The 21074-nt window shown below is 32.4% G+C and overlaps 1 protein-coding gene and 1 pseudogene across 1 annotated transcript; one reads left to right on the top strand and one right to left on the bottom strand.

Moving 5' to 3' along the window:
• Nucleotides 1–590: 590 nt before the first annotated feature.
• On the bottom strand, nt 591–1156 carry LOC150029483 (GPI-anchored protein LLG1 pseudogene; annotated as a pseudogene).
• Nucleotides 1157–7293: 6137 nt separating this feature from the next.
• On the top strand, nt 7294–13151 carry LOC137815418 (putative boron transporter 7). Its single transcript, XM_068618556.1, has 14 exons — nt 7294–7484; nt 8135–8228; nt 8364–8446; nt 8558–8750; nt 9028–9166; nt 9247–9412; nt 9716–9882; nt 10350–10523; nt 10669–10764; nt 10844–10960; nt 11050–11357; nt 11745–12003; nt 12112–12268; nt 12785–13151. Exons 2-13 carry the CDS (start codon nt 8137–8139, stop codon nt 12265–12267), a joined length of 1950 nt encoding a protein of 649 aa, XP_068474657.1. The 5' UTR covers nt 7294–7484; nt 8135–8136; the 3' UTR covers nt 12268; nt 12785–13151.
• The last annotated feature ends 7923 nt before the right edge of the window (nt 13152–21074 follow it).

The following is a 21074-nucleotide window of genomic DNA, read 5'->3' as shown; positions in this document are numbered from 1 at the left end:
TAATTTTGTTAAACTTTTTCAGTGATCATCTTAAAAATCATTTTGAAGTTATTTGTTTACTGAATCATACATAAAGTTATTTGTGATTAAATCAAATTATATTTATATAAATTCACTACCTAGTACACAATCAATAATTGAATTATAATTTATAAGCCCAATTTTAGACAAAATAGAAGAATAATAAAAAGAAAACTCAAATAATCCATATTAAATAAATATGAATTTAAAAGAAAATCAAAATAATGTCAATTTTTAGCTGGATAAATAAAGATATTAAACAACTTTAGGTCAATATAAATTTTATATGCATATTACATCTAAAAATACTTTTTATTTTTTTATATATCATTGTGCAATAAGTTATATGAATGAAGCATTTCATTCAAACAAAATCAAAGTATATGACTAAGCAACAATTTTTTTCAATACATAATTTGGTTAATATGATCCTCAAGCTACAGGCACATGGCCATTTTTTTGGCTTAAAAAGTAATTAACACACAACATACAAAAAAATGGCAATGCATCAATATAGTGCAAGAAAAAGAATGAAAGTTGGTATAGAAATATATATCAGAATAACAAGATTAAGAAGTGAGCATCAGCAACAGAGATGGGCAATGTACAACTTGATTTGCAGTGTCATCTGCAGATATTAATGGTGGCAGTGCAGGACATTCAAGACCAAGCTTCCCTTCATGACACTCACTAACAAAGAGGCCAGGAGGATATTTTTCATAGAGATTGATGTAACTAGACATGGTTGAGGCACCACTCATTTGTTAGATCATTTAAAACATCTGCATAAGGGCAAACAGACTCTTTAAATCGACCACAACATTCTTTGGGAGGGTAAATTGGGCCCTTTGCACTTGCTTTTGATTATTGTGTAGTTTAAAAAGTCGAAGTTCACAGAACAACCAAATGCAAGTTGAAAAACAGTATCATCAGAATACTATTTGGAGGGTTTGAAACCACATACTTTCAATTCATATCCCACACAATCAAAATATATAACATACAACATATAAAATAAAGTAATAAATTAAACAACATTTAAAGATCTCGTAATCATTGACCCAACAGAGTGTAAATGAAAGGGCCTAACCTTCAAAAGGAACAAACACAAAACTATATCACAATCAACAAACATTGCACCTCAAACCACCAAACACCAACACTGCACCAAATTACACTTCATAAAGCACTTCACAAAATCGTACTTCACAAGATCGCATTTCACCAATATTCAATTATAACCCCAATCGTCTAAACTCCCTCATTGCAACGTTGATTGCAATTAAAAAACACTAACCTCAATCACCCACTCATTTATTCCAATTCAAAAACTCCAACCCCAATGTTTATTTGTACTAATATGTTGATCCACTTCACTTGTCACCTCACACAACACCCAAATTCATTTCTCTCTGCTACATAAGGAGCACTTGACGCAATTGGGAGGAGGAGAGAGCAAGTTAACATAAAGGAGAAATGACTAATTTGGATACTTTAATATATCCATATTTAAATTTAATTAATTCCATAGTTCCAAGAAATTTAAATTCATTATTTTTTCTGTGCTTAAGCAAGGAATTCGATAAGTGTTTTAAGTGAAATATACTATAGTAAATGATGAATGCTTAAGCAAGTCAAACTTATTGACACTTAAAGGGAAACTTTCCAAAGCAAATGTTCATGCTTAAGGATTTTTTTTTTAAATACAGTTTTAACATGCTTAAGCACTAGAAGAAATTTTTTTATTATTTATTGATAATTACTTACTAATTTATATCCCTAGATAAGTTAGGACTTACCTATATATTTTATCTACAATTTTTTTAAATATAACAATAAAATAATTTGGTGGGAAAAATATGTAGATAAAATCTGTACATAATTTTCATAGATTTTGACAAAAATGTTACGAATATTATCTAGGTTATCAATGAATATTAATATTATTATTAATTTTAGTCATATTCTTACTATCAATCTTATTAATAATAATAATAATAATTTTATTATTATTATTAATTGTAATTTTATTATTATTATTATTACTAATATTATTATTAATATCATTAATATCATTTTTAATATTATTAATATAATTATTAATACAACTATTAATAATATTAATAATTGTATAATAATATTAATATTAATATTGTTAGTATTATTATTAAAATTGTTATTAATATTATTAATTATTATTAACATTATTAATATTATTATTTCTATTAATAAAAATTATAAAAAAATAATAATAATCATTATGATAAAAAAAACATTTTTGGTGTAGTGATTAATGGTTCTATGTGTACTCATGAGATCCCAATTTGATTTCCTTCTATAATAAAATGTGAATAAGAATAGTAAAATTAATATTACCTAAGGATTTAAATTCGCAAGTAGGTAATATCTTTAGGTAATATTTGTAGGCAACTTTATTTATGTCCATTTTACCTACGGATTTTTGTTTGTAGGTAATGTTTTATCTATGGATTTTTGTATTACTTACGAATTTCTGTTGTAGGTAATTGTAAATTTTCTTGTGTATTTTTCACTTGACATAGTGATGAAGCATGAGTGAATTATTTATATAAATATGTTATATTATTGTCACTTAAGTGAAATATTTATTGATGCTTAAACAAAATAAACTGATATACTATTGATTTTTTAAAGCATGTGTTGTACGTTAATTAAACAATTGTACTGTAAGTGATTGTGCGGTGAAAATGTAACAGACATGGAAGTTCCTCAAAATAGAAGGTGGATGAATAAAGGGATAGATTTGAGTCATAGTATCATTGAATAGTTTGTTATTAGAATTCATGCATTTCATTAGTTTGTTATAATATGACGTCCATGTAAAGTTTGAAAACGTAGGAAATATGAAGATTCAGATGTAGTGAACTTCATTTTGTTAAGGAATAAACAAGTCTAATGATGATAAGAGGTAAGTCTTAAGATTTATAGGTATGCCAATGATATCCATGTTTTAATGATATTAAGCAAAATATTTTGTGTTCATCTGATATAGCTACCTAGTGTGGAAATATGTTTTAAACAAAAGCTGAAAACTATATGAACAAATCAAGAAAAAGCTTATAAGATGTGATCAAAGCCTAAGATTCAAGATACAATTGATCTAAAAATCTCATATAAGACTCATCACACATAAAGCTAGATGAATACTTACTCTAAACAAAGTTCAAATCAACACGCACATTTAGCAAAGCATATTAAAAAATATCACAAAATGCAAGTGTCATAAAGTATGTAAGCATCTTTGTATAGGCTATACAAAATTGTTATAAACACTAGATCAAGAACAAACACTAAAGAAAAGATTAACTTCTAGACATTGATAATGATAACATAAATCATGTAGATTAAATGTAGCTTTCAAGTGCTTAATACAAGATACATCTTTAAGATGTAATATCGTATAATAACTACAAAGTTGAGCAAAAGTGTTTCTCAAGAAATATTATAACACAAATATCATTCATCGATGTGTATATACTTAACATGTTGCTAAAAAAAAGCATAAACATAATAAAGATAAAGAGATTGACTTACATATCTCTTTGTACCACAATAATAAATATTTCAGCTAGCAGAAAGTAATTAACTTTTGATAAAAATCTAACACAAGATCCTTTGAAATATGCAAGCTAATAATTGTATTTTCTAAACATCTATAAAAGGAATCTTTCACATGGAGAAAAGGAAAATGATTACATTTACAACAAGTGACCTTTAAGTGCATAGTAAAGAGACTTCAAGTGCTTAAGATCATAGTTCGTATCCTAAATGACTTAAAAAATAAGTGTTTATCTTTGTATATTCTTCACTTTTTCCAAGTTAAGTCTCTAAAGTAAGGAATGAATATTTCATATCCTTTTCTTTGAGAGTGAAACTTGTATTCAAAACAACCTTCGTTGCATAATACATAAGGTTTTATGTAATTGGCCAGAAGAGGGATTGAGTATTAGGTGCTCAATTTCAATGAGAGATTAACTTAGAACCTGGAGATATTTTGTGTACTTAGCCTAGAGAAATATTGTGTACTGAGATAGAAACAAGTGACATTTTGTACTTGTTGTAAGCTAAAAGTGGTAGTGATAACTTTTGTGTTGATTAATGGAACCTTTTGTAGTTTGTAATGGACAATTGGACATAACCCAAGTTTAGGATAAACTAGTATAAAAATTGAGTTATCATTGTTATCTTCTATTACTCGCGGAATTTGCTTTTGGACATCTTCTTTGCAAATATTTTATTAAAGTGCAGTGAACATGTTTTATAGAATAATCAGTTGACCCCAACATAGCATTTGATAGTCCTTTTTATGAAAAGTTTTCCAAACAATTTTAAAGTTATATTCAAACCCCCCCTCTTTAGAGCTAACACATTCTTTCAATTAGTATAAAAGCTAAGCTCTTAGGGTTAGTTTTTTTATAAGACTAGAGGAGTAGATCCTAAGTACAATAGAAACAAAGGGCATGGAATGAACATACCTCCTTCGTGTAATGAAGTTAAAAGCAAAAAATGATCACCTTTTTTTTGAGTCCTATCATATAATATGATGGACATAACACAAAATGATAACTATATACCAATAGATGATGATAAGAAGCCCATATCAAGAACCATATGGATAACATAGTAGAAGCAAAGATGTTTGTTGAAGTACAAAGCTCCCAATGTTTCATATGCTCCCTTTTAGCCAAAAAATATTTGAAGGTCCAAGCCTTCAAATGAGCCAAAGAAATGTGGGACACTTTTATTGTTATGTAAAGAGGGTTCCATTGAGGTAAAAAGAAAAAAAAATCAATCTATTTACTTATTAGTATGAATTGTTTGGTATAAAAGAAAATGAAGACATACAAAGTATGTTTAATTTTTAAACAATACTAAATGAGATAAAGTCTTTGAATAAATCTTATAATACTTATGATCATATTGAAAAAGTTTGAAGAAGTCTTCCTAGTAAATATAAACCATAGGTGACAACTCTCACCATGTTTGTGGAAGAACTCATTGCAACTCTAAAGTACATGAACAAAAGATAGTGAATAGTGAAGTGAGTAGGAAAGAAAAACTTCTTGCCTTTAAGGCAAAATAATACTCAGATGAACCATCAAATGATAAAAAGTCTAAGGATGACAATGAAATAAGTCTCTTATCAAAGAAACTTCACCATAGATGGAGAAAAAGAGGAGCTTCAAAAGTACAAAATATACTCAAAGGAAAGTTTATCAAAAAAAGAAAGTGTTTGTGACAACTTGGGAAGATTTGGCTAACTTAGAGTCATAGGTTACCAACTCTTGCTTAATGGTAAATACGATGTTTTACTATTCATTAGATACGTTTGATAAAGAGTTAGATTTTTCTAACTCACACTTTGTCATTGAAGCTTACAATGTGTTTTTTCCAACTTATATACCTTTTGCTTCACTTTATTTTCTATGTTTTTTCTCGGCCCCACGGTGGGCGCTAGTTGTTCTCGTACAAAAGGGACTAAGAGAAATTTCATTGGCTAAACAATTGACTTCTTCGCTTCGATCGGTACTACCTTCCTTCACTTCTTCTTTCCTAACTCCTTTGCTTTGGTCGGACTGTGCTTCCTTCCTTCACTCCTGTTCGTTGTCTTCGACTCTCGGTCAAGAGGACACCTACAAAAGGTGTTCCGACCCTCAAGTAAGTGTTTGGTATTTGGTGCAATAAATGCGTAATAATGATGTACCTTTTTCTTGATTGTTGTGCCTATTTATATGTCTTTGATGGACCATGTTAGGGTTGAAATTAACATATGGATCGTGATTAAGGGTATATTATCTAGTTCTTCACACAACTTAACCTTATTAATCATTCTTTAATCTCAATACATTTTAAATATGTCGATCCATCAGTACCGGATACCGAGACATCTTAGAACCATCCTACCACCTCAACCGGTACATTTAGATTCCTTTATAATGAAACAAGAATTACAACAAATAGAATTACATACAAGAGGATCAATTATTCATATTATTTTAAGAGTCTATATGCAACACAATTTACTCTTTGTAGGATTTTGGAGCAATGGCATGGGGAAGCATAAAATATATTAAGAAGTTTTTTCATTTTTGCTATGAAAAGGATTGGGCGTATATATGTACTTATGATGGAATATGTCATTTTTGAATGATTGTGTACGGTTATGTGTTCCGTACTTTCAGATTATTGTAGAACTGAAAATATCTTGAAGAATTGACGTAAGTTTTTCAATTTATTGGGAGTAGGTGGAATACCCTTTTTACATATCCTTAAAATATTTCTGTTTATTTAATTATTTTTACCAATAAAAAATACAATTTACTCTTATTTTCATTGCAATTATAGACATAATTTATTTAATTTTTTTCAGAAACAAAAATGCATATATTACTCCAACTGAGATTTTTTTTTTTCAAGGGATGAATAAACTACAAAGATTGATGCATGGTATCAGAACAAAATAATTAAATTCAAAAAGTATTAGTCCTACCTTATATATATCAGAAAAAACTAGCAATATGTTTTTGTCTTAAATATAGTTAAAGTAAAAATTATTTTCAAATACATTAATTATAATTTTTCATACCATTAATTTATAACGAAACATCCACTCGTCTCTAATGAAGGTGGATTAATTTATCAGGTGAGTAAAAATATAAATATTAGTTAAAATAATAACTTATAGAATTATTAATAATGTCATTAAATATAATTCCCAACTAAACTATTTAATTTGGTGAGTATATCTCTTAAAAAATTTAAATTTGTAATATTATTAATTAAAGCTAACCAATCAAACTAGTTTATTAATCTTAATGATTTAAACATTTTGTTATTTATACATGACCTATAGAGTACTAAATGGATGGATTCGATTATTTTTTATCAAACATAAATGAGATAAAAATATATTAATGAATTAGGTGTTATTCAATCTATTATATATAACTAAAGTTTTATTGAATTAAGAGCACGAGTAGTTAAAAGACAATAGGAATAATGATGATTAAGACAAGTTTTCCAATAATGATGATTAAGACAAGTTTTCCATATTTAGAAATATGAGATTATGAGATATTTTTAAGAGAGTGTAATTTATATTGAGAATAAGAATTTATCGTAGGTATTGATCTTCTAGGAAGTGACAAATGGATGTACAGCATGTTTGCAGCCCCACAAAACACGCCTGTTTGTTCTTACAACACATTCTTATTTCTGCATCCATGCATGCATGCAGCCACCCTTTCTTTCTATATCTCCTCTTTCTTCAGAGAGAGAGAGAGAGAAACATTCATCATCATCATCAAAAAAAATAAAAAATTCATCAATATCATCCCTTGTTACCTTAACCCTCTTGGGTTCTGAGGTCCCTTCAACTCTTCCTCTAGTTTTAGGCCTAGGGTTCACCTAGGCTTATCCTTCAAGTGAGTCTTCTTTTCTTTCTTTCTTTTTCCCTTTTGCAGATAAAAAATATTGTGCACGTTTATTTATGAAATGAGACTCATGATGTTACATGATTCATGAATAACTAAGAAGATTCAAATTTTGTTGTGAAAGAATGGAAAAACATTAGTTGGAACTTCATCACAATCCATTATTTAGATATCGTTACCCCAGAAAATGTCCTGATTCACAGTTTTCTGCAATACTAAGGATTAAGATGATGCCTCAATCCTTGCCAACCATAATTTAAACTAAAGAGTATTTCCAAAGATTTTTTAGAGAAAATTCTGATTTATGGTGATCAATGCAGGAACCAACAATGATATTTATCGATTTAACCCCACTTTGGATTATATATATATATATATATACATGCAGTTTAATGATGATGGATAAAAGAACCTGGTTAAAGATTTCAATTGATGCCTACACCTATCTATCTATCTATATATATCATGGCTATTTCATATACATGCTACAACAATATGGAAGTCTATTTATTTGGAGGTGCTTAAGAAAGGAAAAATGAATCTCCAAACTTTCCTTTATTTTCATCTCAAGATATTATAGTATTCTCAAATGTATCTAGTTTTGGAAGCTTGTGAGTTGATGATCTAATTTCTTGCATCAGATATGGAACCGTTCGGAGGAATTATTCAAGATTTCAGAGGAAGGGTTGCATGTTACAAACATGATTGGACCAGTGCATTCCGTTCTGGCATTAAGTAATTATTGTTTATCTTGGCCTTTTGGGGAAGCAATTGCATATTTCATATACATGTTACAAACATGATTGGCCTTTTTTCACTTTAGTGTTATAAGTGCTTTATTTTGATTTGTGTTTCTCTGAGTAATGTTAGGATTCTGGCTCCAACTTTCTACATATTCTTCGCCTCAGCTCTTCCTGTTATTGCTTTTGGAGAGCAACTTAACAGGGATACAGGTAAAACTTTTCTTCAATAAAGAGTTTCTTTTAAGTAACTTTCAACAATATGAAGTTACTTTCAGCAGCCAATGCTATGCTGTTTGTTCCATAACTCACATGTTTTTATAGGTGGAAGCTTGAGTACAGTAGAAACATTGACATCAACTGCTATTTGTGGAATTATCCATTCAATATTTGGTGGTCAACCTTTGTTGATTTTGGGAGTTGCTGAACCAACTGTTATAATGTACACTATTCTCTATCAGTTCTGCACAAAAAGTCCAGATCTAGGTGTTGAGTTGTTTCTGCCTTGGGCTGGCTGGTATGTATCTATCTATGATGCATAAATATGATACCCTATGATTATATATTCCAAAATACATGTATAAGATATATATTTAAATATGTATATAAATTCATAAAATAATAAATATATAGTTGTAGTTCTGCTTCTGCAAATTAATAATATACTTATTAGACATCACTATGAATAATTATCTATGTTTGACATTTTGGTTTTACCATGTACTTAAATTTTTAAATATAGTTTTGAACTGTAGTATATCTACATCTAACTTCTATGTTCCATTGTGTTTCAGGGTTTGTGTGTGGACATCTTTGTTGCTGATTATGCTTGCAGTTTTCAATGCCTGCACAATTATCTCGAGGTTCACAAGACTCGCAGAGGAATTATTTGGCATGTTAATTACTGTCCTTTTCTTCCAAGAGGCTATACTGGTACATTGCTGACCCTTGGTAGCAAACTAGAATGTTAATTTTGCACTTCAAGATCCAACCAAAAATCATGTGATCCTCAGGGAATCAGGAATGAGTTCAAGACACCGAAATCTGAAAATCCTTCTACAGAGGAACATCAATTCCATTGGCGGTATATAAATGGACTACTTTCTGTCATTTTCTCTTTGGGAATACTTCTCACTGCCCTGATGAGTAGAAGAGCAAGAACATGGAAACTTGGAACAGGTAAGTGACTCCAAATATCTACATATCATGCTCAATGTTTTCAACTTTTCATGTAGGAATTGGGGACATTTGGAATAACTTTTTCATAAGTAATTCTATAGAAGAAAAAAAGTAAAATAGGATTATTCCTGAAGTTAAAAGTAGTTATTTCTATAAAGTAACTTATGCTTAAAGTAAATTTAGTGCTTGAAGCAGTATTTTTCTTGTTTTTCTTTTCTAGAAGTGTTTGTCAAAAAACTCTCCCAAACATGCTAATGATTATTTTTTTTTCATTTGTTATCTTCTTTGTGGCATTCAATGCAGGGTGGCAACGAGCTCTCGTTGCAGATTATGGGATTCCACTGATGGTTGTGTTTTGGACTGGAATGTCATATACTGTACCAAGCAAAGTTCCATCTACGATTCCTAGAAGGCTGGTTTGTCCACTTCCCTGGGAATCTGAGTCTCTCTACCACTGGACAGTAATAATGGTATCATTACACATATTATGTATTTTTTTCTTATCATCTTGTGAAACAGAACAAGTCCTTTCTCATGGCTAAAATTAGTTTTAGTAATTACATTTTAAAAAGGGTCTCTGTCCCCATACTAATACTTCATTTGACACAGAGGGATCAAATCCATCACATTAAAAAAAGTACAAGGATCAGAGTCGTCATTTTTAAAATGCAGGACAAAAACTAATTTTGACCTTTGTTAAGGGACAAAACAATATTTTACCCTTTTTTATCTTCTTATGACACAGAATGAGTCCCTTTGATGGTGTAGTATGCTTAGAACAAAGTACTGCTTTCTTACTTTTGTTGATTTCATCATGGTGTCTTGTCTTGCACCATGATCTTGGATAAAACTTGTTCAACATTGTATACTATAATTAATAACTTTATGTCAGACCAAGTCCTAGAAAACATCTAATATGGTTGATGGCAAAGTGCAGGATATGGGAAAGGTACCCGTGCTTTACATCTTTGCAGCATTTATTCCAGCTGTGATGGTAGCAGGTTTATACTTCTTTGATCATAGTGTTGCTTCTAAGATGGCTCAACAGAAGGAATATAATCTTCAAAAACCATCTTCTTTCCACTATGATATGTTCCTTCTTGGTATAATGGTATACCATTTTCTGCAAAACCTTGCTACCTAAAACATTACTTTGTGTAATAAACTCCTTCTAAGTTTAAAGAAAAAAAAACAACATTACTTTGTGTAAACTCCATTAATTAGTTGTCTGACATATCTATCCTTTTCATGTGTAGACTCTGATTTGCGGTTTACTTGGCCTTCCTCCATCAAATGGAGTCCTTCCTCAGTCCCCCATGCACACAAAGAGTTTGGCAGTTCTTAGGACTCAGGTAAGTATCATCTTAATTTTTCATCAAGACCCTTAAGCCTAAAACACTAACTAGAATATATTACTGTATGAATTTGTAGTTGATCCGAAAGAAAGTGGTAAAAAGTGCCAAGGATTGCATTAAACAACAAGGAAACACCACTGAATTATATGGAAAGATGCAAGCTGTGCTTATAGAAATGGATTCTGAACCAAGTGTTAAGTATTGCTGACTTGATAGTATTTATGTGTGCCTATTTTGTTCAAATCCAAGAGCAGTTTGATTAACATTTTAAATTTGGTTCAGACTAAAACAATGACGAATTTGAAGGAGGCTGTGATGAAATCTTCCGAAAATAATGGTGAAAATCCAAAATTTGATCCTGAGAAACACATTGATGCCTATATACCTGTCCGTGTTAATGAGCAAAGAGTCAGTAACTTATTACAGTCTCTCCTGATTGGCCTATCAATTTTTTCCATTTCTGTCATCAAAACGATTCCTACTTCAGTTCTGTGGGGATATTTTGCATACATGGCTATTGATAGTCTTCCAGGGAATCAATTCTATGAAAGGATATTGCTTCTCTTCGTCTCACAAAGCCGGCGCAAAAAGTGAGTATCCCTACAAGTTTTAAGACAAATTCTATGTTCTCTCTTGGTGTTCTCAAACTCATTCAACTATTGGCCAAAAAACCTTAGATTTCTAAGGGTACCAAAACCACTCAACTCAAGTTTTAGTCTATAAATAATGGTTTTGAAATTGTTATACTGCTTCTTGCTCTTCAAAGCTTTCTGTCATTGTGGTGGAAATACTACTTTGTAGCAGAACTGATAATCTAGTATTAGAGCACAAAATGTAGTTAGCATTTTCACAAGAATGCATAGTTTAGGGTCTTTCATTTTTCCCTTGGTGCCCAATTAGTGTTATTTTCATATAGTATAAGAAGCTAACTCCATTTTTAACTTTGTCATTGCTCTAATATGAGTACTTTTTGGCAGAATTTTGGAAGGTCCTCATGCCTCATTTGTGGAATCAGTGCCATTCAAGACCATAGCCATATTCACAATCTTGCAGTGTGCATACTTTTTAGTGTGTTATGGGGTGCAATTGATACCTATTGGAGGAATACTTTTCCCATTACCTTTCTTCCTTCTCATATTTATAAGAGAGCATGTGCTTCCACTCATATTCAATCATGCTGATCTTCACGAACTAGATGCTGCTGAGTACGAGGAAATTCTTGGAGTTCCAAATACGGTACATAGATATATAATGAACTCAACAATCTAGTTCTTTTTATGTTTCTGCACAATAATTTTACATTCTAACTTCTTAACTAATCTTGAAAAATGTTTCATTCATCAGCACAAAAATCCAGAAGATGATGATGATGATGATTACAACGCAGAGCTATTGGATGAGATGACAACTCACAGGGGAGAATTAAAGCTTAGAACTGTAACCCTAAAGAAAAGAACCCCCGTTGAAGACCCCATGCAACAAATAAATATTTATGAATAAGGTATTCGTGATAATATGTTGATGAGAGAAAACATGTACTCTTTTTTTTTTATAAATGATGAGAATTGAGTTTAAAAGATACAAGTTTGTATTGTTCAAACTCATCTTTGTTGAGTTTTATAGGACCTATCAAGTGAATATTCTTCTTAAATGTGACTCAAATATGTGTGATGCAACCATACTTATATCACCAAAATTAAAAGTTAGCTTTCAATCATATGACTCTTTAAAAATGTCATCCACATTATTTCTAATCTGATATATTTATAGTTTTAGTTTCACAAGAGAGTTCTGATTTGATAAAAAAAAATGTTACTTTGACAACTATACAATGAAAGACATGAAGTTTTGTGATATGGCACAACTCAATTTTAAAATTGTCCCATTTCAGTAAAAAATAATTTCTGAGTTATAATCTAATGCAGGGTTGTCAACATATCAGGGATATATTATTTGTTTTATGTTTTGTCTTTGAATGATGAGATATGGTAGCTAAACATGGAATGGTCTTTGACAGGTTCACCTTGAAGAAAAAATGAGTCTCTCCATTGGCTTGTAGGAAAGGGTTTGATATGAATATGATCTTGAATGGAATCTTCAAGAGTCTTGTGAACTCAAAAAAAGCTGAAGACATACAATGTATGGAAACATAATGAGAAGAAAAATGAAATGCAAATTGGAAAGAAGACATATTGAACTTTGATTAATTAGCTTCAATACTGTTACAAGGAAAATACAAGTAAATTAGCTTGTTTTGTTCAAGGGTCATTTTTCCTTCATTAATTGGCTACAAAGTTTAGAAAAAAGATTGATCAGTACTTGTGATCAAGTGGAAATATGGCTAATGTATTATATATGTATGTGATGTATGTGTTCATTGGACACTTAGAGGATCCTGTAAGCATTATTTGTGACTGTTGTAGATAAAGCAGTAAACTGGCATGAGAGCTAGGCTGCATAATTGTAGAACAAATATTTTTTTTCACTTAAAAATGATTTTCCTATTAGTATGTGCGAAACAACAATGTTTTAGAGGGGTTCCAATTTACTTGTTTAAGTGATGGATCATCCATGAAAAGTGATGAATTCATATATAATAACCCATAATAATTTATGCAATATCACTTTTTTATTTTATTTTTATGAGCTATTAAATACAAAAGAAATGTTGTTGTGATTCAGCTTCATTAGCTTGTTTAGTTTGAGTTTTTTAATAAATAGTTTTTTATGATTTATAAACATATAGATTAAACCAACTATTTTGATTTAATTTAAGATTTTGGGTTTGCTTTATCATTCCACATTGATAACGGTTGAAATAATGTGAGTTAGAGTTTGGACTCTTTCTTTCTTTCTTGCACCTCCATATTATGTTCTTATGCCACCCCATATAAAATGTAAAAATACATTTTTATCTTTCTTGTGCCACCTCCATAGAGTAGTTTCCGGATTATGTAATCTGGATACGTATTTGAAAAAAGACTTCTGGATTACATAATCTGGAAGCTAAAAAAGATTTTCAGATTATGTAATCTGGAAACTAATCATGCATCTTAAAAAAGGCTTTCAGATTATGTAATCTGGAAGCTAATTACGAATTTGAAAAAAGACTTCCAGATTACGTAATCCAGAATATTACAGAGAGATATTTTTGGAAATACGAAAATTTTTGGAGGTGGAAGAAGAAGATATGGAGATTCAGGAAGAAACATTATAGATTTTGATATGATAAGAAAAACAGCATATAAAAAGTAAAATCCCTCCACAAACATTGACACAGTTCTATGAACTTTTCTTTTGTTTCCTGCAAACAAGATATTTTTGTTCTTTCTGGATTAACTTTTTTTTATTTTCAATGGTTAATACCTCCCCACATATATATCCCCTTGACATTAAAAGACAAAATAATCATGATCCAACCTCTCTATTCCCCACACTCCTTTGCTCACACATAGGTTTTTATCCCTACATCATCTCTTCTCTCAAGGTTAATAAGTTCTTTTATAATCTCACTCTCCTCTACCATTCTCAAAGCCCCAATAGATTTACTCAAGTCCTATAACTTTTTTTTGCTTCTTCTACCTCATTTTGAAAATGGAATAAAACATTGTAGTTTTCAAAGAATATTAAACATAGAATACACAAACTCTCAAAAACATCCTACTCATCGAACTCATTGAGGTTGAAGTGAGAGAGACATTTTAACTTATCTGGGTCATTCTCCTTAGTCTTTTATTTTCCTCTTTGTTATTCATTTCATTTTCTCTCCACATGAAAAGCTAAATCTTTTTGGATTGATTCTATTGTGATTTCACATTGAATTGTGAGGTTTTGTGGAATTTAGTTTCTTTAGTTTATGTAACATATTACGTTAGACGGTTTGATCTTTTTAAATTTTACTTTTTACTTTTGAACGCTTGTTGATAATTTTTTTTAATTTGAATTATTGTTCAGTTTGTTTTATTCTGAATAATTTATTTTTTTCTTAATTCAAGAGGTAAAACACTAAAATTCTCATATGTGTATGCTTGGACACGGGTGATGTACTTAACTTAATGAATTGATTGATTGACCCTTATTTGATTACTTTGCGAATGGATTGATGCTTATTTTTACTTTTGTTGGAAATTATATTAATGGAATAAATGTTAATTGATGAAGGATTCAATGATAAATGAATTCGATAATCAATTTGCTTTTTAATTTCCTTTAGTCTTTTTGTTTAAATTTCTATCTACAACAACAAACAACCCAATTTTTTGTAAAACAAGCAATCACTCGCACTTGAATTTCTCTAAAGAAACACTCTTCTTTGTAATTCTCTCAATTGTATTTCTTTCTTTGGGTGCATCTTACAATTGAGAGAGCATCCTATTTATAGGCTTTAGGAAGCTCTTCTAGAAAAGTCTTCATTATGGCCTTAAAACCCCACTAACAACACAATTAAAATCCCACTCACAACTTTTGACCTTTTACATATCCAAACTCCCATTCTACTCTTTTCTAGTAACTTCTAACTTTAAAACCCACAAATTACATTAAAGTTTATTCAACAAAACTCCCCCATAAACTTAAATGTTTCTACCATCCATCATGCCAATCATCTTCTTGAATTTGTCGAAAAAGACTTTCGGTAGCGATTTTGTGAAGATATCAACAACTTGATCTTGACTTGCCACATGCACCAATTCCACACTTCCTTTCTTCACATGATCACGAATAAAGTGAAAACGAACGTCAATGTGTTTGCTTCTTTCATGGTTCACTGGGTTCTTTGCCAACTCAATTGCTGATTTGTTGTCAACTTGAACCACGGTTGCACCTAGTTGCTTTAGCTCCATCTTGCTCAACAAGTTTCTAAGCCATATCGCATGACATACACACCAAGATGCTGCCACATATTCAGCTTCACACGTCGATAGCGTCACGATCGGTTGCTTCTTTGAAAGCCAAGAAAATGTTGTGTTGCCCATAAAGAATACATATCCCGATGTACTTTTCCGATCATCTATGTCTCTGCACCAATCGCTGTCAGAGTAACCCACCAACTTGTAATCTTCTGCTTTTGAGTAGAACAATCTGAGTGATACAGTACCTTGGATGTACCGTAGGACTCGCTTCAACGCCTTCCAATGTGAGTAAACCGGTTCCTCCATGAATCAACTTATGATGCCGACACTTAATGAAAGATCTGGCCTCGTGCATGTGAGATAACGAAGGCTTCCTACCAAACTCCGGTATCTACTTGCATCGACACGTTCTCCTCCATTGAACTTTGAGAGTTTTGCACCTGGTTCCATTGGTATTGATACTGGGTTGCAATTTTCCATCTTGTACTTCTTCAAAATCTCCTTTGCATATGTCTCCTGTGATACAAAAATACCTGTTTCTTTTTGTCTAACCTCCAAGCCAAGGAAAAACTTCATCAATCCCAAATCTGTCATCTCAAATTCCCGTCTCATTGTGCCCTTAAACTCTTCTATCATCTCATCATTGTTACCCATAAAAATGAGATCATCAACATAAAGAGCAACAAATATCATGTTACCTCCATTGTTCTTTGCGTAAAGAGCATGCTCGTAAGGACATTGCTTGAACCCGTTCTCCTTGAAGTATGTATCGGTACGAGTATTCCATGCCCGCGGTGCTTGCTTCAACCCGTAAAGTGCCTTCTTCAATTTTAGCACCTTCTTCTCCTCTCCGATTTTCATGTACCCAGGTGGTTGTTCGATGTAGACTTCTTCTTCAAGCACACCATTCAAGAATGCCGACTTGACATCCATTTGAAATATCGGCCATTTAAATTGAGCCGCTTGGGAAATGAGCAATCGAATTGTCTCCATTCTTACAACGGGAGCAAACACCTCATCGTAGTCAATTCCCTCCTTTTGTTTGTATCCCTTCGCAACGAGTTGCGCCTTGTATCTCTCTATCTCGCCTTGAGCATTCATCTTTTTCTTGAATATCCACTTCACACCAATGGGCTGACTTCCCTCTGGCAATTCTGTTAGCTCCCATGTGTTGTTGCGGTCAATCGCTTTAATCTCTTCATCCATGGCAGTTTGTCACTTCTTGTCTCGCACCGCCTCTTCAAAGCTGATATTTTCTGCATCTGCCAAAAGACATACTAGGTGTACCTCATTTGTCGAATCATACAAATCATGCAAACTTCGAATTTTAGGTTGTCGTGGTTCATCTTCATCATCGTTTGTTTCAGAATTTATACTTGTCGGTGCAACAATTGATGATTCTCCAACTTCAATCATAACCTCTGAAGAATTATTCCAATCCCACTCGCTTGTTTCATTTATTCGCACATCACGACTCACCATCACCTTCTTGCTTATCGGGTTAAGGAGCTTGTATCCTTTTGTCTTCTCATCATACCCAATAAAAACATACCTTTTGCTTTTGTCTTCGAGCTTCGTTCTTCGTTGATCTGGTACGTGTGCATAAGCCACACTACCAAACACTTTGAGATGAGAAACTGTTGGCTTTTGTCCGCTCCATGCCTCTTGTGGTGTTTGATCATCTAACTTCACATGTGGACATCGATTTTGCACATAGATGGCGCATTGCACAGCTTCCGCCCAAAATTCCTTTGGCATCTTTTTGCTCTTAAGCATTGATCGAACCATGTCGAGAATGGTCCAATTCTTCCTCTCGGCCACACCATTTTGTTGAGAAGTGTATGGTGCAGTTAGAAATCGCCTTATGCCTTGCTCCTCGCAATACTCCATGAAAACCGTTGAAGTATACTCGCCACCTTTATCAGATCGTACAGCTTTGATCTGTTTATCAGTTGTCCTCTCCACCATCACCTTGAACTTTTTGAACACCTCAAATGCCTCGGATTTTTCTTTCAGAAAGTAAACCCAAGTTTTCCGTGAGAAATCATCAATGAAGGTAATGAAATACCTTTTACCGCTAAAGGACTCTGGAGTAATTGGTCCACATATGTCGGTATGAATCAATTCGAGAGGTTGCTTAGCCCAATATTGAGCCTTCTTTGGAAACGAGGTTCTCACATGCTTGCTGAGCACACATTCTTCACAAAATTTTCCCTCATAGTCCATGTTGGGTAGCCCGTGCACCATATTCTTCTTCGCTAACTCTTTTAGTCCACCATGATGTAGGTGACCAAAACGGAGATGCCACAATGATGCCTTATCTTCTATGTTGACTTGCAAACATTTTTCTCGTATGCTTCTCAAATTCAGCTTGTACATCCGATTTCTTGTCATCTCAATTCGAGCAACCAAACGCCCTTGCTTGTTCTTCAAGTGTAGGAGTCGATCTTTCAAAAATATCGAGTAACCTTTCTCCGTGAGTTGCCCCATACTCAAAATGTTGGTCTTGAGGTCTGGTACGTAATAAACATCTTGGAGTGACCCAATTAAGCCATCCTTTTGTAAGTAGCAAACCGTACCTCGCCCTTTAACCTCCACCTTTGATGCATCTCCAAATGAAACATGACCATCTTCAATCTTTTGCATATCTTTGAATAGGTACTCGTGACTGCACATATGGTTGCTTGCTCCTGACTCGAGGTACCACAGAGTGTCATTGTTAATGTTGACTTCATCTCGAGCCATCAAGAGAACACCTTCATTCGTTTCGACTTCCAAGGCTAGGTTGGTTTTTTCTTCTATCTTTATATCAGCACGACAATCTTTTGCAAAATGCCCCACTTTACCACAATTGTAACATTTGTCAGAGTTACAATCCTTCGCATAGTGACCATATTTGTGACATTTGTAGCACTCGATGTTGGAATAATTCGATCGATCGCCTCTTCCTCTACCACGTCCTCTTCCACGCCAATTTGGTTGGCTCGACTGTTCCTTCTCCTTATAGTACCCTTCATGGTTGCTGCCTTTTCCACCACGACCGTTTCCACGACTTCCACGACCACGCCCTCTATATTGAGAATTTTGATGATAGAGTACCTTTTCGTCTTTGATTGACGCCTTGGTTTGAAGTGCTTGCTCGAGTGTTTCCTCCTTCTTCTTCTTTCGTTGCTCGTGTGCCTTGAGAGAACCGGCGAGCTCGTCGACTGTGAGCGTCGCAAGGTCCTTTGACTCTTCTATCGCGCACACAATACTCTCAAAATTGTCTGTTAATGTTCTCAAAATCTTCTCCACAACTCGTGCATCGGTCAGAGTTTCACCGTTTCGGTTGAGTTGATTCACCACAGCCTGTACACGCGTGATGTAGTTAGATACACTTTCTGACTCCATCATCTTCATGTTCTCCAACTCGCCACGCAGAGTTTGTAGACGCACTTGCTTAACTCGGTCAGCTCCTTTGAACACCTTTTCCAATATGTCCCATGCTTCCTTTGAAGTGGACGCACCAACAATCTTCTCAAAAATTGCCTCATCAACAGCTCTATACAACATGTACAAAGCTGCCTTATCTTTCGATCGCATCTCTTTCAATGCCTTGGTTTGAGCTGCCGTATAACCCGTGGTATTTGTTGGTTCTTCAAAACCTTCTTCGACCACCTCCCATGAATCCTGAGAACCGAGAAGAGCTTTCATTTGAATGCTCCAGTTGTCATATCTGGTCGCCTTCGTTAACCGTGGTAGCGGTATTTGACCCGTCACATTCGCCATTGGCTCTTGATACCAAATTGTAAAACAAGCAATCACTCACACTTGAATTTCTCTAAAGAAACACTCTTCTTTGTAATTCTCTCTATTGTATTTCTTTCTTTGGGTGCATCTTACAATTGAGAGAGCATCCTATTTATAGGCTTTAGGAAGCTCTTCTAGAAAAGTCTTCATTATGGCCTTAAAACCCCACTAACAACACAATTAAAATCCCACTCACAACTTTTGACCTTTTACATATCCAAACTCCCATTCTACTCTTTTCTAGTAACTTCTAACTTTAAAACCCACAAATTACATTAAAGTTTATTCAACATTTTTAAGTAATTGTTCCTACCAACTCAAAACTACCTGCAAACATTTTTTGAACTCCATTTTACCGAATTTGTAATTGAGTTTGTTGAGAGATTATTTGGGGTTAACTAACCCTATCTACACTATAATTTTATTGACTTTTGATGTAATAGATGGTCTATGTTGAGCACCAAACGATCCAAGACATCACATTAGATAATCTACACTCTTTTTATTTGATTAAAAACGAAAGTGATCAATAAGCAAATAGATGATGGGTGATTGTGGAAAGATGATGAGATTCATGTGTATATCATTAAATTTACTTATAAGAATCTGAACTTGGGGACAAAATGAAAAGATAGAGAATTGTTGAATCAATTTTGGAAAGTGTAATCAATCCGATCAACAAACTACTTCACATAAAGGGTAATTTTAAATAGAGTAGCTACAAAGGACATAGATTGTAGGTGTGGCCATTGTAAGTAATATATGTGTTTTGTCTAAAACCCATTTTCAATAGAACTAAATGTAAATGAACCTGCATCCAATCTGTTATTAAAATGACAAAAATACTCCTTCAAAATGATAAAAATGATTTAAATGAAAGGAGGGTGTAGATAAAAAAATACTTACAGAACCACTTTTTCATAATACATTTTCGGATTTGAATTTTCATAACACATTTTTGAGTTCTAAAAATTCTTTTCTAGAATTCATTTTCAGATTTTGTGTTTTGGATTTGGATTTCCATAACATATTTTTGAATTTTGAAAAAAAAATTCAAAAGATTTTGTGTTTGTGTTTCAGATTTTCTTTTCCAAAATTTATTTTTTACATTTTAAATTTCCTTTTCCAAAATAAATTTTGACTTTTGAATTATATTTTTAAATTTTATTCAAAATCGAAATATAGGATAATTTTGAAAAAAATTTAAAATGATATGGTGCATGTTGAAATTGACTTTATCATATAAGGATGTATGTGGATAATAGTAATATGGAGTATATAAAACAATAAGAATGGCTATATTTCGGAATATTGATTGAGAACAAATATTCACTATGGCAAAAAAAATCAGATTTATTGAATTCAAAGTTTGAAATAGTTATCTTAGAGTGAAAGTCTTAAAAGGCAAGTAGGAAAAACAAAAGTGAATATGACTTCTAAATTGTTGGTGGCAAATTCTTCCTACACCTAATCTTTTTGAACATATACTCTAGGTAGTTAAAAAAAAATTAAAATACTTTCTATTTTAGATGCTGATAAAAAAAATCTTCATTTTAGAAAAATAAATCTAGAAGAGATTATTATGTTCTAAAAATAAAAATCCGAAGAAAAAAATCAAAATTTTATCCAAATAAAAAAATCACAGTAAAAAAAATTCGTTATGGAAAC

This window comes from Phaseolus vulgaris, chromosome 1 (assembly GCF_051622355.1).
Source record: "Phaseolus vulgaris cultivar YP4 chromosome 1, ASM5162235v1, whole genome shotgun sequence".
In the NCBI taxonomy this organism is placed as follows: domain Eukaryota; kingdom Viridiplantae; phylum Streptophyta; class Magnoliopsida; order Fabales; family Fabaceae; genus Phaseolus; species Phaseolus vulgaris.
The sequence above is the reverse complement of the archived record's forward strand: the minus strand, read 5'-3'. Positions and strand labels throughout refer to the sequence as shown.

Bases quoted from the DNA above. Each gene is read 5' to 3' on its own strand.
- LOC137815418 (XM_068618556.1), top strand. From the start codon at position 8,137: ATGGAACCGTTCGGAGGAATTATTCAAGATTTCAGAGGAAGGGTTGCA. The intron at 8,229-8,363 runs GTAATTATTGTT...GAGTAATGTTAG, and splicing joins GCATTCCGTTCTGGCATTAA to GATTCTGGCTCCAACTTTCT. The intron at 9,167-9,246 runs GTACATTGCTGA...TGTGATCCTCAG, and splicing joins TCTTCCAAGAGGCTATACTG to GGAATCAGGAATGAGTTCAA.